Genomic DNA, 26,419 nt, shown 5'->3' with positions numbered 1-26,419 from the left:
GCTACTGTGCGTAGTTTATTAAGCAACTATGTGTAATTTGATTCCCCCCCCCAACCCTGTTGCAGTTGTCCCATAGGAACAGTGGCATGGTTTCACCTCTGAAGCACTGGAGGTTTGCTGCATTAGGACAAAACTTCATACACCACCTCCCCTAATCAGGAAGCACTTGATCCATCATCAAACCCTTGCTCATTTACTTCAGAGGAGCAAAAATCCCAAGTGCACCAAAAAGGGGGAAGCGGCTAGAAAAACTCTGTGTGTGTGTGTGTTGCAGGATCAGGACAAAAATTCATACACAGCCTCCTCTACTCAGAAGGCATCCGATGCATCATCAAAACCCTGCACCTTGACACTGACAGCTAGCAAGGAGCAAAGTAGCAGCAGTTTTGACTGCTCTTGCTACACATCTTTCTATCTGGCCAAAATAAGCCATGGTCACAACAAGACGGTTAAAATAACCCACACTGCAGACTGTGGGCTATCATAGTGCTTTATTTTGGCCAAATAAACCATTGTGGTTTAAAAATCTCCCACCAGATGACACAATAACCCACAATGGTTTAATTAAGCCTAGGATTATTGCCTTCTTCAGCTCAATGATGGGAAGCATATGTTTTAATTCAATAACAATTAAATGTTAATTCACAACAGCAGCCAATGACTCCTATGGGCCCGCTAAAGCATTTAGATATTGGTAAGCAGGGGGTCTGTGTGTATCTAGACAAATGCAAATACAGATTAGAGGGAAAAATTGGTGGAATGGATTCCGTTTTCCCAAGAAAATAGTAGTCAGCCGAAAACACTTTAGCCAAAGGTGCAGTCAAGCTTGTTATTTCTGTTGGCTCAGAATGGTGAAAAAGTGATGCTTAGTGCAAATTTACTAATTTTAAGTGATGCAATACTTCAAAGAATGCACTGACTTCCCTCACCCCCACCATCACTTTAGCTAAAACAATGAATACACACTACTTCCTATTTAAAGTTAGATTCCTGTTGGGCCAGCCCACAGTTATGATGGTGATTACATCTATATCAATAAGTTAACAACGCTTATCAAACAAGGTGCACATGTGTATGCACACACGTGTGATCACACAGGCCATAAGCTCCCTGTAGATTTAATAGAACTTAACTGACACCTCCACAAACAGCAACAATCTTTGCCTGAAGCCTTGACCCATCAGAATGTGAAATAATTTCATTGTGAAAGGACCCAAGAAATCAAAGCACTGGATTACAAAGTGTAAAATGTCAGAAATAACTATATATACTTTTTTAAAAAATAAGTACAAACACCCGCAAGACATAATGGATAAAAAACTATTATATACCAGGGCTCAAAACTGAAAGATTTATGAAAGTCAGTCCAAAATTACAGAGACTCGTTGGATAGGAGAATGTCAGGAGCTAATTTAGAAGTAAGTTTCAGAAATTCAATATAGCTCTCAGGGCTTTAAAAAATTAAACTTAATCACAGAATGCATGGCTGAACCTCTGAAGTGATTCAGCTCAGTCAGGACCCGGAAAGAAGCTATTGTTCTATATGGACTGCTTACACCTTCACCCATTTGGATTGTATTTCAATTAATTACTTCTTTTTATTATCCCAATCCCAGTAATTCCCTAGTTCAGTTACTTGGTTTATTGGCTACAACCTGCTTTGTGTTTGTTAAAGGAGCTTCTGGATGTTGTTTCTAGTCTCATGCTTGTAATAAGTGCCAGGCATAGATAGTCAACACCACACCACCAGGAGGGAGCAATAGTGCAAATCACATTTGTAGCAAGTGAAAGATTATCCTGATGAGTGAACAGAGTATTCATTGCTTATAGTACACTGACTCACAGGCTAAAGTGCAGCTAATTTGCCTGTACTGCCACACAGGAATTAGAATCCCAATTCACCAAGTATACTGACAATCAAGCTTGAGAACTAGTTGCTACATTGTCTATCTAGTGACCTAGTGAATAGTTTTATGATGCAGGAAAGCATGGTAGATGGTATGACTAGGAGACAAACAACAAAGGAGGCAACAGAAAACATACACACTCACACAAACATCAACACACACAAGTTGTGTTGGGGGGGGGGGGCGTCTGCCGGTTCCAATATTTGAAGAAGGTTAAGAATTTTCTGAAGGCCCTGGACAATTGTGAATTGACGTATATAAGCATAAATCAAGGTACTACTTGGGTTTAGTGTTCTAGTCAAATGTTTATTCCAAACACAAGTTAAAATTTACTCCATATTTGTAGGATTTATACATATGTAATTGAATAAATCATTGCGCTGCTCCTATGAAGTTTTTACAGAATGACACAAAAGTGCATTCTTTCATCAACTATTTGCACACTTTGAACTTCTTTTGCCTACTAATTTTAAGAAGTATTTCGCACAGAAAAAGAGTCTGCCCATATATAAACGAACCCATCTCTAAAAAAAAAAGGGTTTATATGTTTTGCTTTAAAGATAAACAACTTCTCTATTATGCGCTACACTTGTTCTAACTGTAGAAGCAGCATTCTTTTTAAAATTATAAAATAGCAGATAAATTATAAATTATAAAATAGCAGATGTATAGGCAAGGAAGGAGAGAGAAGAAATGCAGAATCCTCATCCCTGCCTGATTTGTTAGAGGCTGATCTTCTGAGGTGAATGGGGTGGCAATGAGGGATAGGGCCTTTCCAGTTATAGTGTTTTGTTTGACTAGCATTTTTTGGGGCTGTTTGTAACGGTGACAAATCCTGGATTAATTAACCCATGATTTGTCATAGAGTATGCCAGGCGCGTTCCACACCTGCTGGAGTTGCTTCGTAACATTTGAACCTCAACATTATGGGTTAACAGACGATTAAAAAACCCTTAGTTAACCTAACGACTAATTGTAGATTAACTGTGGGTCTGTTTAAGCCACGTGTCTGGGTTCAGATGTTACATAGCAAACCCTCCCCCAATTGGCCTGATAGAGGGTTGAATATTTAAAATGGCCATGGAATGCGCCTGGCTTGCACAGCAGCAAATTATGGTTTACTTAACCCAAGATTTTCCAGCATTACATGTGAACCATTCAATAGACTAGCATTCTTTGATAGTTTTTCAATATCAGCAGGAGTCGCTGCCATTTGCTTAGGCTTTTCATAGAGCTTAATACTCACCCTATGCAGCTCTTTTTACAAATGTTTTGAAAATGTTTTAAGCATTTTTTTTTAATCTGTACTTTTTCCTTTGTTATTTGGATACTGGGCTTTTGTTCTTTAATAAATTTCTTGTTTTAATTATGTTATAGGCCATCTTTGAAGTTATGATTGAGAAATGGGGAATTTTAACAATAATTAATTAACATTCTTTATATATGTATGACATTACAAATGCATGATAAAAAAAAGGGAGAACCTGCAGTGGATTATGCCTAAGGTCACAATTCTATGCATGTTTAGACAGAAATATGTCCTACAACTCCCGGCATGCATCGGATTGACCCTAAATCTCTAGCTCTTCATCCCTTGCCCAACTATTAAATTAGTAAGGCACAGGAAGAGTATGTGCATCTGGGGAGGCAGGTTACAGATGATCTCTCATGCAGATTCAGTGCTGCTGTGAGAAATGTTACATATGCTATGAGGCCTTTACCACAGAGAACAATTATTTGCTATGCAGCCCACTTTCTTCACACTTGGGTTTGCATGACATGACAGCCCAGTTTGGCTTAATTTACTTGCAGGGTCTGTTGTGTTGTGCTAGGTGCCCACAGGGGCCATTTTTGTATGATACCCACCGACACACACCTTGCTGTGGTTGTCATGCCATGCAAACTCAGGTGGCAGGGTTTGTTTGAGGGTTAGATAATACTCAAGTAATCCTTAAACAAGAAAAGCCGTGGTAAGCCATGCACCATGCATGGTATGATGTGATAGCCCCCACAGGTAAATTAAGCCATGGCGTGCTGCCGTGTGAATCTGTGGTGGTAAGGGATCCCAATAAAGGCTGGGCCTCTGCATGTGGAAGAAACTCCTTTCTTGGATTATGGACAGCACCCCTTCAAAGTGATACACATGCTTGGAAGAGTCTCAAGAAGATGTCTCCTATCATGGCCTGGAGTCTTTTTCTTGCTTAACAGACGATTCCCCACCCAAAGTATACATAAACTGAAACTTTAAAATGGTGCCTCTTCCCACTTGGATCTTTGGCAGCAATTTCTATTACGTATTTATTTTAATCAAATGCTTTTAGACTGGTACTACAAGAGTGCCCTCTCCATCTATTAATAAGAATGAGAACAGCATTTCTTAGGGAAAGGGTTTGCTCAGAACACACCATATCTGTGTATAAATAAAACCAGATTATTTATATTACCCTAACAGTACTGGGGCTCTAGCATAATTGTTTCGGCTATTGGGTGGTATAAAAATGTAATAAATAAATAAGCATACGCATCCTGTACTCTACAGTTGGAAATAAGCCAAGACAACTATCTTCTGATATAAAGTTATCCAAGTCCAAAGTGCACATTTTATCTACTCTCCTTTGTACATTGGAGTTGCAGGATAACAGAAGTATCAACAATTTAATTTAATAGGCATGTGCATCTAGGACCAGAAATTCAGTGTTTTCATTCAACAAAATACAGATAAATAGGAAGTCTGTTATTTGTCACATTTATTTTTCTTGGGGTGTTATGTTTGGAGTGGCAGTTTATTAAAGCTTAAAAAGATGACTAGGTTTGTTTCTGAAGGACACTGGATAAATGATAAGAGCATTTGCCCATACTGCTCCTTTGCCCAAGAACAATGATGATTCTGCAGAATGTTTTATACTTTTCATGGAATGCACATCATACAGCTGAAAAAGCAAAACAAGCATTTGCATCAAAAGATTTGCCTGCTCAAAGCATCTCTCTAACACGCTGATTAAACTAATAATATCCCCTACAAAGAATGTGCTGCTCATAATCAAGATTAACACTCACTCAGACAGGAGGTTCTATACTTCCAGGCTTCTTAACGGCAGATGTTAAAATGACTACTGGATAACAAACAGCCAAGTCAGCAAGAGGAAGGAGGGGAATTATTTCCAAGAATATTGCTTATTAATGAGGCCAGTTGCCATTGGAGTTCTAAATACAGCAGCCAAATCAGATGCAACAATGCATTTCTATTTCTCACCTTGACAGGCTCACAGAAATGCTTTTCACAGCACACACAGGTACAGCAGCACCACATAAACATTGCCGCATGGCCCGTCAGCAACGCCTTGCCCAGTGCTAGGTACTGCTCGGACTGAGTCCCACACTGCCTACTCTGCTCCCTACATCTGTGAGAATGAAAGAGCTCTGGGCAGTTGCTGTAAAAACAGACTATTGCCAAAACAAGCAGCTCAGTGTGCTCCAGTATCATTGATGCAAATGAACAGTTATACTCTGAGCTCACGCATGGTATATGCCTCTTCTTCAGCAGAGATTTTTTTTAAAAAAATGCAAGCTCACCACCACTTGGATTTAAAGCTGCAGAGAACACAGATGTATGCCCATTACAATCCATTGTGTTTATATACCCTTTCTCCACCTAGGTATTAGGAGAAATTCAGCATTACGGGGCAAATTAGGCACTCTGTGAGCTTTGAGGTATTCTTCCATATATCACTATCATTTATTTTCTTTAGTCTTGCTCCCTGAATTGGTAAGTTGGATCTTTGGGTCTTTGAAGACTTTACCTGAATGCAACAAGGACTAGATTACTGGTGGTACAAATGTTATAAGCAGAAGCATAACTGAATAGTTCTACATTTTTTTTGTCTGTTACAAGAGGCTTCAGAAATTCCATTGAAACATGCGCTGATGTAGGTGGGAAGGACAGAAGATAAGACTAAATCAGGAATGAAACTAAAAAAGATCCTGGAACTTTTAAAAGTGAGCCTCACCCAAGGAGTGGCCATTGCCCTCCTTGCAATACCCAGTAACTATCATGTGAAGAAAAGAAAATGGGGAAACCAGGGTTGCATCCACAGGATGTTTTCAGTGCTTGTGAAGCAACCTCAGAATTGCAGTGGCATTTATGAAAAGCGAGGAGTGCCTCGAACGCACAAGCATGGCTTATCAACAGAGGTGCTTGGTCACATGGGGGGAGAAAACCTGGGGCCTGCCAGATGTTTTCAAATACAATTCCTATCAACCTCAGCCAGCATGGCCTATATGGGAGTTCTAGTCTAAAACTTCTAGGGCACCTCTACAGCAGCCCTATATCCTGGGATCGTTCCTGTGCATCCAAACGCCACACAGGGGATCCTGGTAGCAGGCAGGGACAATCCCTCCATTTTCCTGGGAAAACCCTTAGGTGTAGAAAGGGCGCTAGAGGGCATCACATTGCCTTCTTCTTGTGAACTTCCCAGAGAGCTTCAACTATTGGGATGTATAGAAATGAAATAGATAAATAAAAAAATAAAAAAAATACTCCTGGTCTACAACATTACACCAAATCCAGCAGGGCCCTGCTTCTTGGCCAAAACAAGAGAACTCCGGGAGGCAGCAAGTAGAAGCTCAGATCTTCTACAGCACCTGACCTTGCTTTCTTAGGAAAACCTATCCTTCCATTCTGACAACTGCTGCCATAAAACAGTATGTCAGTGTAGTCAAGCTCTTGGTATCTTTAACCTCTTTAAAAACTGAGCAAGAATGTATATGTTGGGAGAGGCTCCTTCATGTCCCAGTTTCCTTACTTTTGGGCAACTGTCTTGTGGGCAGTTATCCAAGAGGAATCTCCATGAATACAAACAGTTCCACAGACCCAGTATTACATGCTGGGCCAATTAGGAGCCATCATTTTTGATAGAAAGCCATGGTTTATTGAGCTATCCCTCACAGTCATGACGAAATTGGAAGCCTTTGTTTTTGTTATTGATTAACCGATGTTCAGCTTTACATTCAAACCCTACACTGTGAGTAATCTTAATTATGATTTATTGAAACAAGTCAGCTTCATAACCCATGGCTTGAAGCTGGCTTGTTTCAAAGAAGCAGCAGTTAATAAAAACTGGAAGACCCACTGGAGGACAGGGGATTGGGGAGTGTGTATCCCCGAGTCTCAGTCCCATCACAATAAACCATAATTTATCATGATGTCAACTCGATCAGATGCTATTTTACAAACATGCAAATCCTCCCTCTCAATGCCACTACAAAGCTCACAGAATTCAACTTGGAGGACCAATTGCAAAACTGGGGGTGGGGACAACAAGCACTGGTACTTATTCCAATCCATTTTTCTGTCTTATTACAAAATATTTTTGTGAATAACCCAATAATACTTGCCAGGGATGCATGGAGACTTTAGAAACACTGAAATATTCAATTCCAACAGCACTTTCCTAGAATTGTGTTTTATAACATCCACTTCAGTGGTAAGCCCTTCTTAAGCAAAACACTCTCTTTGCTGTTTTGAGTTATTTCAAGCTCTCTTAAACACTAGAAATGCTGTGATATTATCTGATGCTCTTGCACTTGCGCATCTATTGCTCTACAATAAAAGAGACAGAAGCATGCTCCATCACACACAGGACTCATTCAAAAAGTATTCACTCGCTGGGGTTAAAGGAATTAGTTATGCAAGCCATGAATGTTAAATATGCAACTTAAAAAATGAAGAAACCAATATTATAATATTTCATGCTATTTGCAGGATCTCATCATTTTATGGCAATCAGGTTGCGTTTGTGTGCCACAGAATTCCTGTCTTCCAATACAAGATGAAGCATGAATTAAAACAATACTGTAGAAACTTGAAACCGATCTTTGAATATCTACGGGTTTTAGGACTGCTACTGGAAGACTAAACAGATTTTACACAACTTGTTAAACAATATAACAAACCTCAGTCAACCTACCATGTTCAGGTTTACTTCCATTAAGAAAAAAAAAACACTCATTCTTCATTCCAACTGGCTTACTCTCTTCCAACTTGTTTAACTCTGTTCACTCATTTCTGAAGTTGAAGCACATTACATACACACACACATTGGTGTTGGTTTTTTGTTTTTTTAAAAAAACCGTAGTCTTCATTATAAACAAAATTCAAGCTTTGCTTGCATTCGTGAAGGCACACTCACATAGGCATTGCTATTTCATGGGTCCACCTCTGCTTCTTACCTTCTTGTTCCTTTAACATTTTCTTAAAGGTGACATAGCACATGAAACAATTTAACCACTGGTTCAGAAGCCACAAGGCTGTAGTAGTCCTGTAAAATAGGACGACAATGCATACTCTTATGTTTCCCAAGGCCAAAAGAGAATGTCGACTGTTTCTAAAGCAGTATGGATTATTTTGTTCACAAGGCTTTATGTGGATAGAAGCACTTAAAGGCTTCAGCATTAACACAGCCCATGTGCATTCCAAAAAACTCTCTTCTTGCTTTCTGTTTCCAGCTACTGAATCCTGAAGTGCATTAATGACCTACTAGGTCCAACAAACTGTCAGTATTCTTCGTCTCCAGTATATCTTCCTAGAGCTGGAGCTGCTTAGCAGAACATAAAACAGAGAGAGGAGGGCCAAGCAAACAAAGCTCATGGATTCTGATGAGGCTTAAAAAGTTTTAGATTGGATGCCCACATGACTGCAGTTAACAAGGGATGGCTTCTTTCCAAGTCTGCTTGGAATACGTAAGTTTAGAAAAAATGGAAAAGGAACACTATATCTTTGTTGAAACAAAGCTGGTGCCAGAAATTAAGTAATTAAGAGTAAGAGAAAAAGCAAGTGAATTACAAATTGGTAAGACTGTTAGAGCAGAGATCATGTAAAAATTTCTATAGATTTCACCCAAGCGATATTTAACAAATGAAATAAAATCTGCAGCATGGACTTACAGCATGGACTTTTATTTTCTATTCTTAAAATGTATGTATGTTGAGCATTCATGAAAAAAATACATGAAGATCAATTAAAGAAAATACTGCTTTCCACTGAAATGGCAGAAGGATATAGAGATGGAAGAAAAGTTACTTTACAGAATGTGAAGCCATGGTGTCTGCCTCATGTGCAAGATCATCACACATTATAGTGTCTTTTCATGTCATATGCAGGGCTTCCCTCTCCTAGAGGTTAATTCTATTATTCTATTTCCATAGAAAAAAATACTTGTGGAAACTGTTACACCAGAAGTCAAATTTCTTTATGTAGTAAATTCACATATGTGGTTACAAATAGAGATTTACCTAACAAAAAGAATAAAATATTTCACTAGTAAATAAAACTTTGGCAGTATGAAAAAAATCAGAAATTCTCTTTCAATGATGCAATGACATACACATAGATGCTTGTGTTGTTGTTTTTAAAAAAACCCATTTTATTATCAGTGACCAGCACTGTAAAATATTGATCAGTAAGCTCTTTGGCAATATTTATGACATGGCTGCAATTAGTGGAGCACTGCAGGCCACCCCCACTGAATAGCTGGGTAGCATTTTGAAAACAAAATCTTCAATATTTAAGGCTAATCAAGAAGAGTATGCCTTGAATTTGAGAGTTAATCTACTGTCCTGGTAATATTTTGGTTTACATTCTGTTCAGGTATTCTCCATAGCAATTGAGGTGTCTACATTTGAATTGGAGATGTCTACATTGACCAAGGATGGGCAACTTGTAGCCTTCTAGATGTTTTGGCCTACAAAACCATCAGCTGTCATAGTTAATGGGGAACATTGGAGAGCGCTGCAGGACAGAACATCTGGAGGGCCACAAGTTGCCCCGCTGTCTTAAACAGAGAAATTATACTATGCATGCAGGAGACAAATTGGAAAATTATGCCATTTACTTTCTCATATCCACAAAATAACCAAAGGCTTCTCATGGTGGCTTACAAACAGTCCTAAAAAAATATATATCCATATACTACTAACACTGAACATTTCAAATGTTCAGGAATGAATGCTGTTGCTTATGTAGCCAAACTGGCACCACCCAAATTGGCACCAAGGTTTGTAGAAGTACAAAAACACACACAAAACAATCCTAAGTGTGTGGGGGGAAACCCAAACAGCCCAATGAATACTGAGAGTACTTTGCAGCTACAGAAAGTTGACTGACTCTGTGAGCCATTTCCCACATCACCATGGGTTAATTCACCCATGGGGCACTGTAGAATGGGCCAGATACCATTTTGAATATGCAAACTGCATCCGGCAGTTGTTGTGTCTTGTGAACGCAGATGGCAGGAGTTAGGTGAGGGTTGTTAACACTGAATACAAATTAAAACAGATATTGATATCTGTGTGCTTGTATGTGTTTGCATCAATTAGAGACCTGAAGATGGTATGATAGTTATTCAATTGCCCATGGAGAAAGGTTCCTTTTTTTTTCTGTTCCACTTTAGTTTCCGGTCCAAATCTTAAAGTAGAACTCCTCTTACAAAACATATTTGAACAGAGACTGTAATGGAACAAAAAGAAAAGAAAAACAAAAGAAAAAGATTAGCATGCGACGCTATTGCCAACAATACTATCTTCAGTTCACTAAAGGCTATTTGTAAACAGCCTTAGTTGTAATCCTTAAATAGCTAAGTTATTGTAGCTGTGTTTCCAATAGATTAGAGAATGTTGCTCCAAATAAAGAGAGGTTTTTTTGGGATAAGTCAGTTTTTATAAAGAGTACTTGCGTGCATACATAAATGAACACAACTATTTGTGGAATCTATGGCCCTTCAAAAGCAGCTTGTTATATAATTCTGGGGGAAAGGACTCTGAATGAAAGAAAACTGCTTTACAGAAGCAGCACAATGGATGGGGGGCAGAGGAGGGATTATATGCATGATTGTTTCATTACACATTGTAGGCCAGAATAAACATAAATAGAGAGAAAAGGGAATACTACGTTTCAACTGTAAAATATGCTGAAGAGCATAAAGGTAGAAAACCAGTAAGAATGATTCTGAAAAAGCCCAATCATGTTGCCAAAATTGCAGCAGCCCAGTTGCTGGTGAGGGGCAGTTGACTGAAACATGCGACATAAATTCTGTACCAGTTCTACTAGTTGTTGGGGCCTTTCTGGGCCCAATCCAAAGTGCTGATTTTGACTTATAAAGCTCTACATGGTTTGGGACCATGTACTTGAAGGGGCTTCTACAGTATGCTCATAGTATACCCAGGCAGTAAGCCCCGTCTCAGAGGCCCTGCTCAGAGGCCCAACTGTAAAATCAATTCCTTTGGTGGGCATAAGACGCAGGACATTTTCAGTGATGACCCCCCAAGTCGGCAAATGAAATACAGATGGCTTTAACTTTGTAAATGTCTAAACAGGGTTTAAAAACTCATTACAAGCTGCTTTTCCTTGAAATAAGTCTTTTAATCACTGCAGTTACAAATGAATGAGTTGTTTAATTTTTTTTTTAAAAAAAAATCAGATGTGCTAGTTTTATCTAATTAAAACTAGTCTATATTTTTAAATGAGTTTCATGCTTCTGGCTGGTTATTTTATGATTTAACTATATTTTATATTTGTACTTGTCTGTGAGCTTCCTTGTAAGGATGATGTCCTAAAGAGTGGCCTATCAATAACTGTATAAATAAAGTAAAATAAATAAATTCGTTTTTCATTTGAGCCTTTCTGCAAGATTACGAAGTAACACTGTATTTATGATGATTGACAGGCTTATTTTCTTTTCATACAGCTAGGATTGAGAACTCTGAAACTGCCCATAGAAAGACAACTTAGTGCGCAATCCTACGGGATGCGCCCTGGCTACTCGTAAGCATCCAAACTCAGAGCCCTAAAAGTATCCTATGCAGTGTGGAGGCGCAACACATTTAAGCTAGACAGGCAATTTTGCCCATCTAGCAGAGGCTTTGGGGAGGAAAGGAGGCTGGGGTAGCCACAGGATTTGTTGTATGGCTGTCACTCCAGTCTCCTCCTCTCCCCGCCCCTGGGAATACAGTCTTCTCCCCCATCTCTGTGCTCTGTTTTGTGAGCACAGAGAGGTAGCTAGTGCACCTGCTATGAAGGGTGGGAGGAGTGAAGCTTCCTGGCTCTGAGGTCTGAGCTGGGAAACCAAATAATCTTATGTCCCCACTAGACTCTATCTAGGAAATATAGGATTAATACCTTGATTGCTTCTTCATTGAATCCTGTCAGTGAGCTTATCCTTCATTCAAGTGCTGACATGTTATTAACATTTTTAACATTTAAACATTTAAAGCCCTAAACAGCTTGGGGACAGGCTATCTGAAGGAACGCCTCTTCCCATATGTACCTGCCCGGACCCTAAGGTCATCCTCAGGGGTCCTTCTCCGTGAGCCCCTGCCAAAGGAAGTGAGGCAGGTGGCTACCAGGAGGAGGGTCTTCTCTGCTGTGGCACCTCGGCTGTGGAATGAGCTCCCTAAGGAGGTTCGCCTGGCATCTACACTATATTCTTTCAGATGCCAGGTGACCTTTTTATTCTCTCAGCATTTTAACAGTCTATAAATTTAATTTTAACTTCGCTGTTTTAAATTTGTATCTTAAATTTGTATTTCTGCACTACTGCTGATTTTATCCTGGTTGTGCTTTGATATTGTATTTTAGATCATGTTTTTATACTGCTTGTTTTATACTGAATGGTTTTTATTATTGTGAACTGCCCAGGGAACTTCAGCTATTGGGCGGTATAGAAATACAATAAATAAATAAATATAAATAAATGTTTGCCTACAACAAGGATACCTGCCTCACTCTCGGGTACATAACTATACTGATTTACTCAGAATACAAGAGACTTCGATGCCTTCAAATTTTCCTGCTTATTGTAATGGGCTTGCAGTCCAGGCTGTACGTCCAGATCTGGGGAAGGTGTCTTCTCCCAATGCTTTGGGAAGACTATCACGAAGAACATAGGAAGAGAGGATTCTCTTGGCGTAAGAGAATAGTGTAGCCCACTATGGCATAGAGCACATTGAAAAGTAGAAATGCAGACAAGGTTATGCCAGGACTTCCAATGAACTTTAAATGAACCCATTTAAAGAAGCTGATTACCAAAGCCCAGTAGTGCTTTTTTTTAAAAAAAAATCTTCCTGACTACTTACTCTGCAGCCCCTTTAGTGATACCAAGCATTTTGTACAATGTTGTTTAATCATGCAGTGATTAGCTGCCCTCACAGCAATACAAAAGCCTAACTAATCAAAACGATCTGTGCTTGGCCCATGTAATCACTCTGACAAGCAAGCAAAAAACACTGGCAATATCTGTTTCAGCACAAATTCTAGAAAAGGCTTGGGTGCTCACTGGGAAATATCAAATTAATAAAAGCCACATACATTTCAATCCATATTACTTTTATACCAAATTGAAAAATAAATAAATTCCAAGTTAGTCTTCAAACATATTAAATGCATACCACAGAAACTAGATTTGGTCTAACAGATGTGTGCTCTGTTCTACCCAGTACGGCTTCTTCTAGAGATCTAAACTAAAGTACATTTAAGGGTGATGGATTGTATGATGTGAGATTGTTTCACCTAATTTCATTTAGTTTCCTTGTTCTATCTAAAAAAACATAAAATCATCTCTACTACCTTTTAATTTTTTTAATTGACCCCACATATTGAGAACACACTCCCAACATTCCAGCTTCCCTCTTATAGGCCGTTGCTAGACGAAGGTTTAGCCCGGTGTGAGGCCCAGGCTCCCTGCTGTGTGTGCAGATGAGGCACAGGGGATCCCGGGGTCAGGCCGGGCTAAACCCTCCCTTGACCAGGGATAACTGGATCCACTTGTGGCCCGTTTTTTCCGCAGCCCCGGGTTGAGCCGGGGCTGCGGAAGGTCTAGCTGGTTCCATGGCTTTTCCCAGCTGCTTGATTACTCATGAGTAGCCACGCACGGGCACAGTGCTCCATAGGAGCGCTGTGCCCATCGGGCCGGGGGGGGCTGGGGGGGAAGAGCGGACCCGGTGGGAGAGATGGGGGGGAAGAGCGAAGCCAGGGTGGGGAGATCACGGACGGGGGGCGGAGGGAGCATCGGACATGGTGGCGGGCAGGTCATCAGGCAGGCATGGCGATCGGGCAGGGGGGGGCATCAGACATGGCGGATGAGGGGAGAAGAACGGGGCCAGGGCAAGGAGATTGGGGATGGGGGGGTGAACAAGAACGGGGCCAGGGCAAGGAGATTGGGGACGGGAGGGGAGAAGAACGGGGCCAGGGTGGGGAGATCGCGGCTGGGGGGGGTGGAGGGGGCATCGGACATGGCGAGCGGGGGGCGGACGGGCTGGCGAGCGGGGGTGGACAGCGAGCAGGGGGCGGGCGGGTGAATGAGCGGGGGCCGGACATGGCGAGCGGGGGCGGGCGGGCGAGTGAGCGGGGAAGCATCAGACATTGTGTGTGGGGGAATCGGTGGCAGGGGGGAGCAGGGAACCTTTTATTTTTTTAAAAAAAAGACTTACCTTTTCGTTGGTGAGCTCCTGTGCACATGGCTCCTTTAATTTTTTTAAAAATGGCCAACGCGACGGGGCTTTCCCTTTCCCTACCTGCAGCGCGACCTCGTCCCTACTCCCCACCAGATTATCAAGTAGGTCTAGCAAGGCCCATAGTCTCCAAAGTATGCATTTAAGTAGTTCAAACATATATTAGTTCAGGAACAGGCAACCCTGGTGGATTACAATTCCTCAAATCTATGACCACCAGTCATGCAGCCTGGAACCTTTGAGAGTTATTGTCCAAAATGTCAGTAGGGCACCAGGTTAGTTTAAATTACTATGACACATACTGTGGACCAAACTATATATTTAATTAATGAAAAATAGCCTTAAGAGGATGCAACTGGAAGCATGGCATGGGATAGGGGTGACTACCGTTCTCATCTGATTTTTTCCCATTCAAAATACCCCTCCCCATAAAGTTTATTTTCCCCTTGTAGGGGAAAGGTATAGGTTTAAAACCAACATTGTGCCAGAAGATTTCAGCTCATGAAACAGGGCTTCTCTTTGCTCTCTTCCCTCTGCAGGCTCTCCAGATCTGCTCTGGAGGATCCCCCAAACCTCTAGGGCACATCTGGGGGACACGTGGGGGTGCAGGGGAGAGGGGAGGGAAAACCATTTAGCAGTTTCTGTTCCACTGGCAGACAGCCCATAGGTACTAGTCTAACATTAACAACTAAGAGAACAAAACGACATTTTATAAGCCAGTACACTGAAGTAATCAAGCATGTTTCCACATATCATTTTACCAGCAGAGAGCACTCTAGATAACAAGATAACATCAAATTAAATTTGTATTAGTAGCTTTTTAGTTAAGGATTCATGAATTATCAGGCCTCAATCCAAATTGTCACATGTGCAAGTGTTAAAATACACTTATTTATATTAGGAGTATTAGAGGTTAGGAATATTTGGATCATTTGGAGTATGCAAAAATTAACTTGTCCTTTTAATAAAGTGGAAACATATCTAAAGATTCCCATCCTTGAAACCCTCCAGATACTATCCAGTTTACAGTGGTGGGTACTGTTTTTGCTTTGAAATGAAAAAGTGGGGAAGAAAAGTGACATGATGCTGAAACAAGCAAAAAATCAATCCCCCTTAGATTCGTTAGCGTATGTAGCAGCTATTAATTTATTTAAATTTGGGTGTTCAAAGTGGCTTACATAACAAGCTAAAATAGTAAATCAACATTAATCAGAACCCACAGAACACAAAATGCAGCAGTTAAAATGTACTGTACCCATTCTTTACATGCAATATACACCTTGAATGGTTTTTCAAGAACACTACAGTGGTGGCCAAAATTCTGGACACTTTTTGAAATTTTCATGTTTTGCAACTTTGTATGCTTTTAGAAAATGTTCTATTTCACGAAATTCAAATGTTGATATATCACTTGAAAGAGAATTTAATGCTGAATTCAAATATAGGCCTGGTCTAGCCATGGCTTAAGATAGTGTGTAATCCATCCTCAGGAAATGACTTTTGAAAATAAATTGGCCAGTATACTGTAGGGAACCTGGGGTGGGAGTGGCGAACCGCTGTATGCCTGCATGCTGTGCTTACTTCATATGGCCACATGTCAAGGCAACTGTGGTACTATGTTTCTGTGCATATATTGTAACTCTCCACCCAACCACCCCAGCATTAGATTCAAGTTTTGCTCCTTCCACAACGTAAGAGTCCTGCTGAACCATCCTGCTCTCATAGTGGCCAGTTATATGTCTCCTGAAAGCAGGAATAATGTACTGAAGCACAGTACCTTAATTTTTCCCATAGGAGAGTATTTGCCAGTTATGTGGATAAAAATAGAATGGATGTACACAAGAACATCACGAAACCTGCTGAACTGGTGATGCTGACTGGGTACGAGGAGCAGGTTTTGCCACTGATAATCAATGCAACCACTATCTGCATAGCCCTGTCTTGAGTTTCACTTCATGGTCATGCTAGAAACCAATGTCACTGTGATGTTATGAAGTTAATGTTTGACTTGGACTAGGGGAGACCTGGGTTCAAATCTCACTGAGCTATGAATTTCACTGGAGAGCCTTGAGAAGCCACTATCTGTCAGACTAATCTAGCTCACAGAGATTTTGGATCACTCAATTTCCTCAAAATACCCTCCCCACCAATATTTTCTCCTCCACACTTATCCATCTTTAACATCTTTAATTGGCCATGGCTTTGCACTGAATTCTGACAATTTAACAGTGACAGACAGATTCTACAGCAAATGAAAGGAAATAATTTAAATGCTTTTCTCTTTCTCCTTTTCTTTGTCAACAAAGCAGCTCTGTTCAAGGCGCAAGAACTAGGAGATCAAATACAGTATGTCATTCTCTTCTTTTCATTCCTATGGATTGCTTATTTGCAAATACTCCTCCATCCCTCCTTATTTTTGCATCTCCTGATACAACTAGTAGCTGATTTGAAAGCTGCACAATGCTACAAGCAACTGACCTTTTATAACCTCTGAGCAAACAAATTGTGATTCAGCCATGCTGACAAAGAAGAATCAAAGTAAAACCAAACATTGCTGCAAATCCAAGCCACAATGAAAGATTAACCATAAGACAAAAGAAATTAACTCTTTCTGGAACAGCAGTGGTGGTGGGAGGAATCTTTTTGCAGTTCATAAATAGTCGTACACTTGAAGGAATATTAACAAGTCTAATTGATTAGGAGAGCAACTTTTATCATATTGAGGACCAATTATTTTTAAACCTAAGCACCCAAGTTCATATTTACCCATCACTTCTAATGGCTAAGACACACAAACTAGACTGAGATAGGAGAAGGAAGTTCTGCTTTCACTAAAATATTGATGCTACTCACCTGATCATCCTTTGGATTTGCTGTAAGACAAATCTGTGTTTTGTCTCTGCGAAATTCTAACATGTTCATGCAAGATTGAATTTCAGTTTGTTGCTAAAGCAAAGTCTGACCTCAAAGCCCTGAGGGGGAAAATATCACTTTGTGTAACTACAAAACGGCTCTATAATGAGGATGAAAAGGGACAAGAACCTTTTGTATTACAATTCATTTCATATAAGAAGGACCATTTTACAATGCCCAATTATTCTTCCATCAAAATACCAGGCCATTTCTTAATGGCACTATTTATATCGTACAGTCAGAACATAAAACATAGCATAAGCATTTCAAGCCCTTCTCAATACAGTTCCAAAACAGACTAAGAAGGCCTGCACAACAGAAAGAGCATGGATAAAGTAAAACCTCATTTATCTAAACCTCCCACATCTGAACCCTTTTACATAATGGACACATTTTACGACAAATACATAGCAACATATTTTACGTCCATCTTTTCTTCAGACCTATTCTAGCTCCCTGATCTGCCTGGATAACTAGGATTCTACTGTATTTCTGTGATAAGACGGTACAAAAACAGCAGCAGCTATTGTAGAAGTGAATGCAGTATCTGAAGGAACGCTCAATAATAAATATTCACTGCCTATTTGCATGTTGGTCTGTCTCTCTCTCTCTCTCTCTCTCTCTCTCTCTCTCTCTCTCTCTCTCCAGCAAAGCACCACTGTTGAAGGGAGGATAACATACTGTATCAGAAGAGGATGGTGAGGTTTCCATGCTGGCTCTGAAACAACCAAAAGAACGTGCAGTTGAGCCCAAGGCTTCTCCCTAGCTCGAACATGTTGTCCTAGAGAGTAAGGTTAAGTAGAGTGTTGCTCCATCCTTGTTAGACTGAATTCTACCCTGACAATGCAGTATGAATAGAATATGAAAGCAGGGGCACCCTAGGCATGTTGGCAGAGCTCTGAGTGGATGTTCTAGAAAGAAACAGCAACTCCAAACAAGTGAATTGACCTGTGTGTCACATGAACAATCTTCAGCTGTGTCACGAAGCCCACTAAAAATATTCTCAGCCTCTGAGAAAGAAAAACTGGAGCTCATTTCTTGCTGCCGTAGAGCAATGTACAAAAATACACAAAAACAGCAAAAACACATTGCATTGAACTAGAATACTGCATGTCAAGTTGACCCAAAAGCTGGGCTAGAAAGCAACAATACATACTAATTGCATTCTACACTTGATGTTCAGTTGAAGTAAATGAGGCAGTCCTATAAAAACGTACCTATATTCTTTGAGATCCTCCTTGGAGGCTTGTTGCTATGGGCTTCCACCATCTTAAACATGGTGGGTGACAATGTGTTTTCTCCTCCTTTTCAGATAGCAGGCAGGGTTATTGTGTTTTTTAAGGAGAATATTTGAGCTTGCTTGACTGCTCCTCTGGTTCAGTGGTGCTTATCCAATATGGCAAAATAACTGGTTGAGGCAACATGTGCATGGACACTGGGCCATTTTTCTCAGGTCACGCCTAAGTGCCTTTTAAATTTCAGAAAGCTAAAAGGCTGTTTCTCCGGGGATGGGGTGAATGGAGAATGAGCATGAAAGAACTAAAGCCGCCTCTACCATTAGGCAGAACGAAGCAGACGCCTCAGCTGGCAAATGCTGGAAGATGACAGCAAGGTATTGAGACCTGTGTGCCATGTGCTCTACCCCTCCTAAGATAGCCTGCCGCCTTCAGGTACAATGGAGGATCTTGTCTTGTCATTAAGTGCTAAGACAGAATTATCTGCCAGTCCAGTCAGCTTTTGTACATAGAATGGGAGGGGGCACCTTCTTATCCTTTGCCTCAGGGAGCAAAGTGTCTTGGGCTGCCCCTATGTCACACATATGAATCTTTGGACTGTAGCCTGCATTTAGGAGTGCACTTTTTGCAAAATGTAGATGTGATGGAAGAGAGAGATCCTCTCCTTGGCATAACCTGACATCTCCCTGCCCCTCTCCCAGCACTGCACAGCCTAAATTATCTTTCCTACCTTTCTTCCCTTGAAGGAATGTGGGAGGGAAGAGAAATTGCTCTTCTAAGGGTCAATGTGTTTTTTGTGCTTTTTTAATATAAAGTTGTCTCAAGAGCTAATGACTTGATGCAACCATATTTTCAGTTATCAAGTCATTAGTTCAACCACATTTTCACAGAATATTGGAGCAGCTTAGACTCCTTTTGGGGATATTTCAGAAATCATGATTTTCAATACATATCCTAACTAGTCCTGAATTAAAAAATGGGACTTTTCAGATCAGATTGAATTTAGAAGAAATACTCCAATTATATGTTCTAATACTGAGAGGATGTAAAAAAAAAAGTTTAACACTCAAGCAAACTCAGAAGACATTTTAAAATAACACATGAAAGTACATTCTGAAGTTAATGGGTGCACTGTCAGAAAGAGAACTGATTCTACAACAGCAGAGGGAGCTCTAGTCTAAATATCCCCTGAATGTTACTTTTATAAACACTTTCTTTGCATAAGGGTTAAACAACAATATAATTTATTGCCCTTTTATTAATGTAATAAACACGTATTGCTCAATATTCAGAAATAAAATTAACGTGAATAGAAGGCTTACACCATTTCAGAACTTATACAAACTGCCTTATTGAAATGTCTCTTACAGTAAGCTGCCAAGAAAGGAGAGCTATCGTCTTTAAAATACCCGTTGCTTAATCTAAAGGTCATCTTCTCAACAAGCAAACTGTACAAATTCTATGTACTGTTAAATGCTTTGTAATTCTGTGCACAGAAAAACACACACGCCAGTTTTTGTCTGTTAAGGGTTAAGCACAAAACAAATAGGCACAATTCAGCCAAAGCAAAACGCTTTTAGCCCAATTGATCTCCATGTTAAAGTTAAGCATATACTCAACTCCTCCATTAAGATCAATGGGACCTAAAAGTGCATTGCCAACTATATTGCATCCAATGCATTTAAGGCAACTTAGAATGGCTCTCTATCACAGATTAAATTTGGGAAAGAACACTTAAGATTCCCCCTTCCCCCTCCACTAGGGTGACCATATGAAAAGGAGGACAGGGCTCCTGTATCGTTAACAGTTGTATTGAAAACGGAATTTCAGCAGGTGTCATTTGTATATATGGAGAACCTGGTTTCCTCTTCATCACACCAGTTAAAGCTGCAGGTGCCCTGCCCTCTTTTGATCTGGTCACTCTAGTATAGCTCCTGCAGCTTTAACTGTTGTGATGAAGAGGGAATTTCACCAGGTTCTCCATATATACAAATGACACCTGCTGAAATTCCCTTGTCTATATAACTGTTAAAGATACAGGAGCCCTGTCCTCCTTTTCATATGGTCACCCTACCCTCCACCCCAAATCTACTTGATGTTGGATGTAGCCCATTAGTTTTATTAATCATTTTCAATAGTTCTCTAAACACACAATTTAAATTAAGGGGAAACAAATGTATAGCAATTCTAGCAAATGTTTACTAAATCATTAAAGGAGGTATCATCTTGCATCTTTTTGTAGCAATGTGGCAAAGCATTTGCCTATTTTATATATAGGTACAGTATTGTAATTTGAGCACTCTTCTAGACATCTGTGACCACTAAAAATTGCATGTAGATGACCATTCTCAGTCCCAACACTACTGGTGTGAAGGCTGTCCCCCATCACTCTCTCCACTATGTGTATATTTACTATCACTTGGCAGACAGAGAATGAAGTGATGACATCCATTGTTGTCGAAGCTAAAGTAGAGGTCAATGGCTTCTGACAGTTTGGGGACACTCTCTGTCCTAGAAGACCACACACACAGATGGGTAACACCACAATATTCTGCTTTGTTTTGCTGACTGCTGCAATCTTTGATACCTCGTCACCTCCATTTCTGGCAGAAAATGGAGCATGGTTACAGCAGCTACAGCCCTCTATTTCAGCACCATGGCTCTTCCAGAGTGCTCTCTTTCTTTTCCAAATAAAGGCAGCACATTGATAAGCTGTAGTGGTCCAGAGAGGGGGAGATGAGCAGCTATTTTCATAACTGGTATTTGTGACCATGGGTGGTGCTATTCTCTCACTGGTGCTAACATGTGGTCATGTATGTGGTCATCTTACATAGTCATGTAATACTATGAAGAGACCAGTATTCCAAAGGAACCAGTGATATAAGTAGTCTAGTACTTTCTTTGTAGCCTTATCCTCTCTCCTCTAATTATGCCCTTTTAGCACCACTCCTTCCTAGCTAAAGTCTCTTCTTTAAATAAATACATATGAAATAATGAAGAACCCTTGTAAATAAGCCCACAAAAATTAGTAGCCTGCAAAATGTATTACTAGCCTGCTGTGGGATGGAAGAGGAGGGAAAGTGTTACGCAGCAGTTCAGACAACTGTACCATGTGTAGTTGTGCTTGGTATTTTCATTGGCATTATGTTGACACCTTGGTCAAAAATCTAATTTGTTCCAGATGCAGCAACTCAGCCATGGGCAGGGAAGGCTGCCAAGGACAAGAGTGCCCTGGATGGCTGTAGAAGGGAAAACTAACTGTGAATGTGCTTCCTCTGCTGATTAAATTAAAGGGTGTTCCTCCATGCAACTACAGAAAAGCAATCCGTCAGTCATCTAACACTCAAGAGGACATGTAAATTGGTGAATAAAGTACTTTGGCAGAAAATATGGCCCAATCTTGAAGCATTCTTTTCCCACCAGACAGGTCAACAAGTTTAGATACTTCTTGGGAACACCTTCTGATACTTTTTCTTTTGTATTCCAATCACTAATTATCTTCCACTATACAGCGTTTGCAGTGTACAGCCAGCTAGCCTTAACTCTCTATTATAATTTTATTTCTAAAGCAAATTGTGGTGGCTCCAGTGTCTAATAATGGCTAAGCCTCTGTTTGGTCTGTCATTGCTGCGAGTACCAGTTGTGTCAGAATCATCTTTTGATATATCATTCATTGGCTGTTTCTGTACAACATTAATATCAGTTGTGCCTAAGCAGATTGAAGCTTTAATGCATTTTGAATTGTAACATGTGATTGGGAGACTTGAGGATAGCCTCTGCCCGTGAATTTTTCCAATTATCCATGACCAACCAGGGAGTGAAGTATTTTGAGTTCCCCTTACTCTGCAATAATTAAAACTGCCTGTGCTCCATTTCTTATCTTTTCCTCTATATCTATCCATTTCACCAGCACTAGAGCTTGATCTGGACTTATCGCCTCCCAATCTCCTGCCTTGCCATTTTATGGCACCCCTTCCACTCCTTATTTGGCAAAGATTAATTTCCCCAATCTCTGTCTTTCTCCATCTCTGTCAGGTTTATTAAAACTAGTATACTAGTCAATGGTGTGTGTGTGTGTGTGTGTGTGTGTGTGTGTGTGTTAAGGGAACAGTCTGCAAAAATAAAATCTTGAACAAATAGAAATAGACAGCTTGAGCTATTTCCCCACACTTTAGAAGTATTTGTTCCCCACTTCGTTTAAGCACAGTTCACAAACCTTCTGGGTGTATGCCACACCTCTGGTAAAGGTTCCTTCATTCCTCTATTTGTTGTTACATGTGGTACACTTGTGAGTTCGTGAAGGTGTATAAATGAGAATGCACAGCAACAGTGGAACACAAGCTTCCCTTCTCTAGCAGTGTGCATGGTTTCCACGGGTGGGATAGAGTACTCCATCCCTGCTCTACCAGACCTCTCATCATCAACATAGAATTCCTTGCATTTGGCTGCGTGCAATTCCTGTTGGCTGCAGTGCTTAAATTCAAGGCTGTAATTACCCGTGACCATGTACTAAGTGCAGATCCTTAAAGAATGACCAAGTCTGTAGCCTGTGCAGACATACTTAAAACTAATGAGAAGGGCTCCCCTGCCTTCCGGGGCAAGTGACATGGCTGCCAGACAAGCCTGAACATACAAGCTTGAAAAATTCCCTTGATAGCAGCGTAAGACCAAAGTCCAAGATTTTTGTTCTGAAAAATTTAAAGCACACAGCTTATAACGATCCTCTTATGTCACAACTAAGGCTCTAGGCCAGGGCTCTGTATTTGACTACTTGGCTCAGTCATTTTCACTACTGAAAGAAACTGAAGGAGTTAGAAGGAACCCTTTCTCAAGAAGCTTTGCCACCACATTCAGGGCATTAGATAAAAGCCTCCCTCAACGTTGGGTGAATTTTCACCCATTTGTGAAATCATCACTACTGATTTTAGATACATAACATGGCTTGTAAAGGGCTTGTACATCAGTCTGTTCAGGAAAGGGATATGGAGAGAAACAGTGTTATGTGACCAGGGTCGATGTATCTCTGTGCTTATGGACAACATCTTTCATTACTGTTAAAACATTTACTGTTTTGCTGCTCCGGTTGACATTGTTTGGGTGGTAGAGGAGGGAAAGAAGCTACAGCCTCCCCCACACCCCCGACTCACCCCTGCTTCCCTAGGCCTGTCTAGAAAGTCTGCCAAGCATTTATCTAGCAGAAAGGTGGGGGAATCTTGATTTGGCAGTAAGTAGTGACTACAGCTGAAATTGTACATTTATTCAAATATGGGTTAAGAAATAAACATGACCAGAAACTCATGGACTAAGGTGATATTGTCCAAAATAAAAATAAAAATGATAGGAACATAAAAGCAGCATCTGGAATAGACGATCTCATTTGAAAGACATTTGGCAAGATATTCATTTGTAACTAGAGATTGCTGGCCAAATGTTAAGCTAATGCAAGATGCATTTGTTCCCAAGTGCACTGCAATCCCTAAAGGAAAGATGACTTGAGGCAAGCAGTAGGGTATAAAGCAGCAAGAGAGAGAGAGGTGGAAATAATATACATTAGGAAGGCCTAATCTGATAGACTGTTTAAAGTGAGAGCAATATTGAAGACAAATGTTTCTTCTACAGCATGCAGCTGATGAGTACCCATTTCTGCCTTTCATTTACTAGATACATGACTATGGTTGCCAACCTTTTTCGATGGAGCTCCTACACATTTAACAACCGGCTCTCTTTAAAAACAGTGAAACTGTTCTACAGAGGAGAATGATGGAATAGCTTCTTCTGCTACATTTCTGCAAGTTGGACTCTGTTAAAAACATAGAAGCTCTTCCAGAAAAAAACAAAACCTAGTAATAGTAACTGGGGATAGTAGATCTGGGATTCTGCTAAAGTGTCTTGAGTTCTGAGATGAACTCACTTTGCAATATTTGCATTTATGAATTGGTTTTGTCCTGCTGAGCAGAAAAGGCACACAAAAGCAAGTGAACTGGCTGCCCGTGTTCCGAGACAACTGCAATTTTCAAACTCCTTATTGAAGGAGAACCCCACTCTCCAATAGTCATCATTTGGCTATGGTAGCAAACACTGAAGCCCATGATGGGCAGTGAAATGGTTTTCTACCAGAGTTGTATCATTGATATTCTTTATCTACATCAGTCTATGTTTTGGGAACTGGGAATAGGGACATAGCTCAGTAGTAAAGCACATGCTTTGCATGCAGAATTCCCAGGTTTGATCCAAAGCGTTGCCAGGTAGGGCTAGGGGAAAAAACTGCCTGAAACCCTAGAGAGTCACTTCCAGTCAGTAAAGACAACGTTGAGCTAGATGGGCCAATGGTTGAAACAGTATAAGGGCACAATCCTATGGAGATAGTCATTAGCCTCCAAACACAGAGGCTGATGACTACCCAATCCAGGGAGGCCCGGAGCAAGGAAGTGATCCTCGCCTCTGTGCTCCAGCTGCCCTGCATTTTTGGATACACAGTCGATTTTGCCTGTTTAGCTGGGGAGCTTCGTAGCACGAGGGAGGGAGGCCATACAGCCCATAAGAAGCTACATAAAGCGGCTTCCACTGTCTCCTCCTCTTCCCTGGGACTGCCCCCTTTTTGCCCTCTCTGCGCTCCATTTCCGAATGCAGAGATATAGCTAGCATGGCAAGAACCACGCCAGCTATGAGAGGGCAGGGAGTGCAGTTTTCGAGAACGTAGTTTCCAAGAAACCGAACAATCTAGACAGTGTCTAGTGGCCCTAGGATTGCACCCTAAGGGTGCTTTCTAAGCTGCCAAACTCAATCAATTGCTCTCACTGAAGCAAGCACACAAACTGGTATAAAACACATTTTATATGAATTTCTAGTGGTTCTCCCCAGCCCCCACTATTTTCTCAGATGCATCAGTATTAAATGCAAAATTAGATGCTTCTACTATTGGATGTTTCAGTCTAGTTTTGTTAATTCACTCTAATAGGGAAAGCAACTGAAATTTGCAAAGGTGGGAGTGGAGGTCAGGAAGAGTTTGGGTAAGAGAAGTGATTGGTTCTACCCATACTCTTCATTTACTGAAGTGCTATGAAAATGAACATTTAAAATGGGAGAATCTAAGTTAAAACAACAACAACTCTATTTTGTTGATGGGGTTGCTAAAAATATGGAATTTGGAAAGAGGAAAGCCCTACATGGAGTTTTCAGCTAAAGGGCTGCTTGAATAGACCATCCATAAGAAATATAGCTTTTAGTTTGGAATGCCAGTAGGGGGAAAAAAGATACTCTCCCCCGTCCCCTATATTTTTGTGACTTGAGAGAAAGGGAAGGAATAACAGTGGCTAAGTAAAGAGGGCAGGGCACAGCAGAGGTCGCTAGCTTTTAAGTAAGGCAGGGGGATAGGAAGACGCCTGACATCATACAATTTTTGAATGTTTGCTCTCACCTCTCTCTTTGAAGGCTTAGTCTGCATGGCAGCTTCTTTCCCTTCTTCAAATCCTGTCCATGGCACATTTGTGCTTTTATCAACATTGGGTGGGCATCATGATACGCTGTAGGGCTGTATTAAAATTCAAAGCATACCCTTGCTCCTTCTCCTTGAGTAAAACTGTTCAAGACGAGGAGCCTACAGATACAGTGATCAGTCTCTAGAGTGAGGTTGCCAGACATCCCAAGTCCTAAAGGGTTTGTTTCTTTCACTACTCTTTCACTGTTATGTACATCATGTACATAACAGTGAAATTAGGAAAAATCCTAAAAAGTTTCACTATTTCTTTTGCCAAAAAGAAAGAAAGAAAGAAGATATAGGCTGTGTATTCTCTCATTTCAAATTCTGAGTTTAAAACTTCTGAACTCTGGATTTTTAGCAACAGTTTAATTTGTTTTTGAATT

The 26,419-nt window shown here is 40.5% G+C and overlaps 1 protein-coding gene across 6 annotated transcripts in view; it reads right to left on the bottom strand.

The window, feature by feature from the left end:
• The window catches only part of TMCC1 (transmembrane and coiled-coil domain family 1), a 129,641-nt gene that overhangs the window by 27,046 nt on the left and 76,176 nt on the right, over positions 1–26,419 (bottom strand). Inside the window, exon 3 of one of the 6 annotated variants that reach the window (XM_063121414.1) lies at positions 18,003–18,039. The exons of the other annotated variants lie outside the window; for them this stretch is intronic. Coding sequence (XP_062977484.1) covers positions 18,003–18,039 — 37 coding nt within the window. The remainder of the gene's footprint in view (positions 1–18,002; positions 18,040–26,419) is intronic. 6 annotated transcript variants of the gene reach the window in all.

This window comes from Elgaria multicarinata, chromosome 3 (genome assembly GCF_023053635.1).
Source record: "Elgaria multicarinata webbii isolate HBS135686 ecotype San Diego chromosome 3, rElgMul1.1.pri, whole genome shotgun sequence".
Lineage (NCBI taxonomy): Eukaryota > Metazoa > Chordata > Lepidosauria > Squamata > Anguidae > Elgaria > Elgaria multicarinata.
The sequence above is the reverse complement of the archived record's forward strand: the minus strand, read 5'-3'. Positions and strand labels throughout refer to the sequence as shown.